Here is a 7,925-nt window from a genome sequence, read left to right as displayed (position 1 = left end):
TAGTTTACAGGCGCCTCGTTACTACTCGTCGCGAATGAAAAATCAGTGTCACCGAGATTACTAACAATTCCAGCTTTTTCTTTTTTTTTTTCGCCCCTTTCACCTCGTTTCTACTGTTCCGTATCTGCAGTCATTATTCTTAGCCCCGTTTTCTTATCCAGGTCGATCGCATAATCGACAGAAAATGTGCGTACACTCGGATAATCGACCTGGATAGTCTCCTATCCAAAAATCTCCTCTTCATCGCCAAACTTTGTTTTCTTCTTGCGTTTCGAGCTAGATGTTAATCTGCGGCTAATTTAAGGTCTCGGTGGTTATTACACAGAGCGAATTATTAAGTTGTTTTACCATTTAAAAATTAAATAACATTCTTTCTATTACTTTTCTGTCGTATAATAATTTTTTTTTCTTTAAATTTTGAAAATTTGGTCTTCGAATAGTCTGCAGTATGAAAAGTAGAAATTTTTTAGATTTCTTAACATCCCACAGTATGAAAATGGAAATTTTTAAGATTTCCTAACAGTCTGAGCACAACAAATGGAAATTTATTAGAATTCCAGAAAGAATTTTTCTATGAAAGAAATTTTTATTTAGTTTATCAATTTATTTAAATAGCAAAGCGACCTATGGAACGCTCTGTATATTAACGAAAGAACAATCCTATAAATAATCCTTCGACGTAAGTACAAATTGTACCATTTAACGAGAACGATTGAAATATTTCGAACGAAGTTCGACTGAACATTCGAGTTTGCTACAAACATCTCAGAATCTTAACCACCGAACAATCAATCACTCTAGTAACCAGAAAATAGTTACACCGAGGCACCGTTAAGTCAATCTTCGAACCAATAAACCGAATTTACGATCAGAAATTCACCGATCCGTCCAAAAACCACAAAATACCGGTTCAAGCATCCTCTGTGTTTCGCACATCAAGTCAATCCTCGGGGCCATAAATACGCCTTCAATATTGAGACCGAACGGCTTAAAAATACTCGTGGCCAGTCCCTTTCGGCGAACCATGAGTAAATTTAGCCTCCGTCAACACGGCGCATCCTAAATCGATGATATTTCGTGTCTACCGTTGCGTTAGTAAGAGTACGATTTATTTAATTAACTGGAAAAACGCAGACATTCGAATCTGCAGGCGATAAATCGAGGAAAATGCATAAATCTTTGGAGATTCAGCCTTCGAGGATATCTAGACGTCGAAGTGTTGCGGTTGATTCATATCTTCCCCGTTTTTTACAACATCACAGTTTCAGTTCTTCCGCCTTTTTCGTTCAGATTGCACAGTGAAACCTCTGTGTTAACCCTTGAAAACCTGAGCAATTTTTCTTTCACCTCTATGATTTTTTTAACATTGGAGAGTTTCCCTGGGAACCTCGTTTTCTGTTTTACAATCTTCGTCGTTTGTATCTTAAAAGTATGTAATTTTTACGGTATCGACAGAGCTGAGATTGCACAGTGATTCGTCTACTTCATTTTTGTGACCTCTAGTTTTCTTATTTCCTTACTTTTTTGGCGAGACTGCACAGTGTTAATCTCAACTCCGTTAACCCTTTGAAACCTAAAGAAATTTTCTTTGACCTCCATAATTTTTTGGACATTGAAAATTAACCCTTTAAAACTCAAACAATTTTTCTTTGATCTTTCTAATTTTTTGGACATTGAAAGTTAACCTTTTGAAATCTAAATTATCTTCCTCTGACATCCCTAATTTTTTTGACATGGAAAGTTAACCTTCTGACCTCTCTAATTTTTTTGACATCGAAGGTTAACCTTCTGACCCCTAAATTATCTTCCTCTGACATCCCTAATTTTTTTGACATCGAAGGTTAACCCTTTGAAACTTAAACAATTTTCCTTTGACTTTCCTAATTTTTTTGACATCAAAGGTTAACTCTTTGAAACTTAAACAATTCTTCTTTGACCTCCCTAATTTTTTCTGCACCGAAGATTTTCCCTACCAAACCCAATCTTCTCTTTCACAATCCTCACTCTCTCCTCCTTAAATCTCGGAAGAAGCAAAGAAGAAGCGAACACATTTACGGTATCAAAATTCTGCTCGTAGATGGAGTACGGCAAGGATCTAAGATTCAGCGAGCAGTGGGATCGTTTGCAGAAGGAATTCACCTGTTGTGGAGTGACCGGGCCAAGGGACTTCGGGGCAAGATTGCCGCAGACCTGTTGTGGACCAACCGGAAACGTGAGCGACACCTGTCAGCAACCGTACGCGAGAGGCTGTGAAGAATCGTTGATGCGATGGCTACGAAAAACCGCGGACCTGTTGTTCGTGCTTGGCTTCTGTGTGATCGCGTTCGCGAAACTGTGTTTCTTGGGGATACTGAGATACGAGATACGGGAGATGATACAGAAGATACGGCTGCTTAGGGAACCCCCGCCACCTGCAACCACGTTGGCGCAACCGCCATTTTCACAGGTGATGCCGGAAGCCACTAACAACGGGAGCATCGTCAGACGCACCACTCTGCCTAATGCTGTTACTTCTTCCGGTAGGTTTCTTTTAGATTTTCTAATTCGATCGTTTTTTGGAACACCTCTTGAGTTCAATGTGAATAGAATGTGATGATTTTTAAGGAATTGTCGTGGTTATATTGAAGTGAGGTTAATAATTATTCAAGTATTTGTTGGAAATGATATTTTTCAAATGAATATCACAATCAGGATCGAGTTGAAATACGATGTAATTGACGAAATTGGAGAAATCGAATGCTACTCTATGGCGAGATTATTCGCCGCCATTTTGTTAGATTTTCTAATTCGATCGTTTTTGGAACACCTCTTGAGTTCAGTGTGAATAGAATGTGATGATTTTTAAGGAATTGTCGTGGTTATATTGAAGTGAGGTTAATAATTATTCAAGTATTTGTTGGAAATGATATTTTTCAAATGAATAACACAATCAGGATGGAGTTGAGATAAGATGTAATTGACGAAATTGGAGAAATCGAATGCTACTCGATGGCGAGATTATTCGCCGCCATTTTGTTAGATTTTCTAATTCGATCGTTTTTGGAACACCTCTTGAGTTCAATGTGAATAGAAGGTGACGATTTTTAAGGAATTGTCGTGGTTATATTGAAGTGAGGTTAATAATTATTCAAGTATTTGTTGGAAATGATATTTTTCAAATGAATAACACAATCAGGATGGAGTTGAGATAAGATGTAATTGACGAAATTGGAGAAATCGAATGCTACTCTATGGCGAGATTATTCGCCGCCATTTTGTTAGATTTTCTAATTCGATCGTTTTTGGAACACCTCTTGAGTTCAGTGTGAATAGAAGGTGACGATTTTTAAAGAATTATTGTGGTTGTATTGAAGTAATGTTATTAATTATTCAAGTATTTGTTGGAAATGATATTTTTCAAATGAATATCACAATCAAGATGGAGTTGAAATAAGATGTAATTGACGAAATTGGAGAAATCGAATGCTACTCTATGGCGAGATTATTCGCCGCCATTTTGTTAGATTTTCTAATTCGATCGTTTTTGGAACACCTCTTGAGTTCAGTGTGAATAGAAGGTGACAATTTTTAAAGAATTATCGCGGTTACATAAAAGTAACGTTATTTATTGGAAATGATACTTTTCAAATGTATATCTTAATCGCGATAGAGTTAAAACAAGATATAATTGATGAAATTGGGAAAATCGATGCTGTATTCTTCGTGAAAAAATAGTACAACTACGGTTTCAATGAAAGTGTTTTACTATTTCTTTGAAAATCGTTACACTTTATCGAAGCACATATTTACTTAGCGATCGACGATTGGTGGAGATTTAGAAATCGCGAAAAGTGAAAGAAAATTGATACCTTTCGTATAGAAAATGAGTGCAGACGAAAAAGAAATGAAACGAGAAATTGAGTTGGACGAGGTGTGGTAGGAACAATGGTGAAATTTTCAGAATTAGGTTAGGAAACTTGAGAGGGGAGTATAAAAGGATAAAGAGGAGTGGATGGAAATGAAAAAATTGCGAGGGGTAGTGAGAAACGTGGAATGAAAGGTTGAGTAGGGGTTGGAGAAAATTGCGAGCGGTAAAACATTGAAACAGAAGCGGAATATTCGAGTGTAACCTCCATTTTCGACGGTGGATAAGGGGCAACGGCGTAACCAACGCGGCGCCGATCTTCTGGACGCGTAATTGGTACCTATAGGGGACTGTCTGACTTCCCGAGAAAATTTCCACTGTCTCCGTTAGGTATGAATTTTCAAAGTTTCTAAAATTTCCTAAATATATTCTGCATCTGTAGAGTGAAATTTGGATCATCCAAATTTCTCGACTTTAGAACATCTCAGAATATTTTTCGATGGATATTATCGAAGATCTCTGATGAATTATTGAACGAAGATTCGAAACAACGAACTAAATTGTAGAAATGATAAAAAGTGCTGAATTTTAACATGCCTCGGAATATTCTTCGATACGTACTATTAAAAATCTGTAATCAACCGTTGAATGGAAAAATTCGAAGCGACGACTAAACTATGTTACGAATCGCAATATGCTTGTTGCGAAACCGATAATTGTCCCTCTTTTCGAGTCAGACCATTTAAGGAATCTACTCGGGATAGGGGACGCAGGTAGTGCACGAAAGATTGACTATTAACGCACAACAATTTGCTATTAAAACTACGTGTTTATAAATAAACGTGAACAGAGCGCGAAATGTCTAATTCTACTGGTCGGAAAATTGTGTTTCGTGTCGCGTGGTGTTCGCTGTTTTATAAACTACGTGTGTGTTGTGATTGGTGAAGCTGTCGTAGGTGGTGGAAGTGTGCGGTGATTGGTTATTTGGGTGTGTTTGGGGCGTGTCTGGTGGTGGTGTGAAACCGTGTGTGTTGTGATTGGTGAAGCTGTCGTAGGTGGTGGAAGTGTGCGGTGATTGGTTATTTGGATGTGTTTGGGGCGTGTCTGGTGGTGGTGTGAAACTGGGAAATTTGTTCTTACATTTGTTATATCGCTTGGTGATGTCGAAGGTCTGTTTATTATCTTAGGTCATGTGGTGTTCAGGTGTAGAGGCGTCGAGTAAAATAATTTTCGTGCCGGCTAAGACTTCGCTTTTTAGGACGTGCTGGTCTATCGGGATTACCGATGTATTGTTCGGCTCGTCGGTACGGCAGAACAACCCAAGCGACATCTGTTACGCATGTGACAACTAAGAGTGCTCGTTTCTAAGATTCTAAGAACATCTAATCTTCTGTTTCAAATGAATTGTAGAAATTATAAATTCTAGCGTGATAAGAGTGTCCAATTTTAACGCATCTCAGAACATTCTTCCATACAAATTCTTAAAAATCTCCGATCAATCGCTGAATGGAAAAATTCCAAACGATACCTAACCTAAAAATGCTCCTTCCCAAGATTCCCCAAAGAACATCGGTCAAACAAACTACACCAGAGAAAAGAAACTGCAATCCACGCGAGCATACAGAACGTTTCCTCTCCAACTATCTTTCCTACAACTTCCCATAAAACTTTCACAGTTCCGCGAAACTTACACGGGGTAAAAATCTACCTTACATGTTTCTCCATCCGCGAGAACTGCAAAACTCGCCCCCATTACTAGGATTTCCTTCGAAAAAAAGAAAGAACGACCAAAAAAGAAAAAACGTTCCGCACGTATTATTAAGGTCTTCCACACCGTTCTTTCTTCCTTTCCCAGCAGCGGACTTCTCGCAGTTCACCGGCTTCGCAGTCAATAGCACTTGCACAAGCCTAAGCGCGAAAAGGTCGGATTAACGAGCGGTAATTGGATGAGCGTGAAGTTAAATCGAACGCGTTTTATCAGGTTCGGGTGAATTTGGAACGGTGGAGAGGTGGGAAAGGAGAATGGTGGGGAGATCAGAGAGATCGAAGTGTCGTTTGAGAACCTTTTCACGTGCAATTTCTTCTTCCGAGGCTTTAAATACGAACGGTTATTATCTTCGCTTGTTTGCCTTCGGACACGAGCGGAGGAAGAGTGAAAAGGAGAGGGGCTGGGTGTAATGGTGGAGCGGGAGGGGGAAACTTTCGAATCGGTTTTCATCGAAGAAATAACGAACAATAGCGCGGCTCCGTTAACGAGATTCGTGGAAGATAAATGTAGTTGAGAACGCGAGCTGGAAAATTTAGATCGCGTCGATTGCTTCCGTTAGACACGCAACACCCTCACGATGGAAAAATATGTTTACAGGTGAAACCTATCATCGTGGCCGATTGAAACACGCGAATAAAATAATAGATACTGGTAGTGTTTCTTTGACGGAGAATATATTCCTGCGAACTCGTTAAGTTAACAGTTGGAAAAATATCATCGTGCCGATTGAAACTCGGGGATAGAGTAGGAGGTCCTGGTGGTGTTTCTCTGAGAGAGAGGATTTTCCTTTAGACTCGTTAAGGTAACAGTTGAAAAAGAGAAAGAGGCAATTTTTGTTCTAAATTTTTTGATTCTCTGCCTTTTAATTCCCTGGGAATTCGTGAAACAGAAGAAAATTCTCCTCGATTAATTTTCCACCAAAAATAGATCCATTTTCTCCCTTCTAATTCCTCGAAAATTCGACTCGGTTGAACACGGCAAATTCGTCGAAGATCGCGAAGAGAGTAGGAGCGAAAAAATTCCGTGGAAAATAATTGGGCGCGAGCGACAAAGGGGTTAACGACTCGTGAGAACCACCGTGCGCTAAATGGTTGAATGAAAGTGGGAACACGTTGGTACACAGTTGGTTTCACCAGTGAAAAATGCATATAATTCCAGGTTGAACGACGATCCCTACGTTAGGGTCGTTTAAGTATTACCGGGTACGGGAAGAACTGGGGCATTGCGTGCTCCAGTATAATAAGTATTTAGCACCCTGGTGGTACCCGTCCCGTAATTACACCAACGATAGAGAGCGGATTTTAACTACTTAAGCTGTAGATTCGGTCGGTGTATTGTTTTAGTCGGAGGTCAAATAATCGTAAGATAAGAGAACGGCATTTCTTTCTTTCCCCTTATCACAGCGTTAAAAAGTAATAACACTCGAAGTTACTCCTCTTACTTATTAATTTGGACAAACCTGTTAATGCTAATCTTTAAACCTTAAATACACTTATTTCTACCGTTTCCAGTCAAATGACCGATTATGAAATAAAGATCATATTTTTTTTTTAGGAATACATGATTGTCAATTTAATATATTAAATTAAAAAAAGAATTAGAAAGCAAAACGTATTTTAATGAAAATCCAAGGAAATTCCAGAGGGACGACATAATGGTCTTCCCCAAAAAAGTAGGAAAATTTTTTTTTATCAAATTTGAAGGTTTCTTAGAAATATCAATTTAAATTACAAAATTCAACAGGAAATTCAAAGGTTAAGATTCAAGAAGATTGCCGTATAAATAGTCGAAAGTACATGGCAAACGAAAAAGATGTGCTTGAAAGAATAAAAAAAAAGAAATAAAGAGGAGAAGAGATAAGTAATAAAACATGAGAACAGTTGAAAGCTATAAATGTTATCGTCACAGACCGTTTATACCTCGTTGAAACCTCGGATTGATTATAACGCAAGATTATATCGTCGAATCTCTCTACACAAGTGTCGATACACCTTAATTATGTATCAACGAGTGGAAGTTTCGACGAAGGTAAGATCTGGTTTCGCAAACAGAAAGCCCTTTGAGACACGACGAAATTTCGATCGCGTCAGCTGTCCTTATTCCCGAAACTGATTATTCTCCCTTTGTTGGTTAATCTTTTATGTAAAGAATAAAGGGCAGCCTGGACAATGGGGAATCGTTTAACTGATCCGTTAGCTGAATGAAGCAGAATGAATGGATCTGAACAACAAGCGACGTCTCCCAATTGATACACACGCTGATTTCGATAGCTCTTGCGTATAGCTGGACAATCCGAAATTTTTAACGAGTATC

At 38.6% G+C, this 7,925-nt stretch overlaps 2 protein-coding genes across 2 annotated transcripts in view; one reads left to right on the top strand and one right to left on the bottom strand.

Moving 5' to 3' along the window:
• The window catches only part of LOC108574010 (pseudouridine-metabolizing bifunctional protein C1861.05), a 54,432-nt gene that overhangs the window by 31,139 nt on the left and 15,368 nt on the right, over positions 1-7,925 (bottom strand). The gene's annotated exons all lie outside the window — the stretch shown is intronic.
• Positions 1-7,925, top strand: part of LOC108574033 — a 27,164-nt gene that overhangs the window by 8,630 nt on the left and 10,609 nt on the right. Inside the window, exon 2 of the mRNA XM_017936534.1 lies at positions 2,078-2,519. Coding sequence (XP_017792023.1) covers positions 2,078-2,519 — 442 coding nt within the window. The remainder of the gene's footprint in view (positions 1-2,077; positions 2,520-7,925) is intronic.

Source organism: Habropoda laboriosa, unplaced genomic scaffold (genome assembly GCF_001263275.1).
Source record: "Habropoda laboriosa isolate 0110345459 unplaced genomic scaffold, ASM126327v1 scaffold20, whole genome shotgun sequence".
Lineage (NCBI taxonomy): Eukaryota > Metazoa > Arthropoda > Insecta > Hymenoptera > Apidae > Habropoda > Habropoda laboriosa.
The sequence above is the reverse complement of the archived record's forward strand: the minus strand, read 5'-3'. Positions and strand labels throughout refer to the sequence as shown.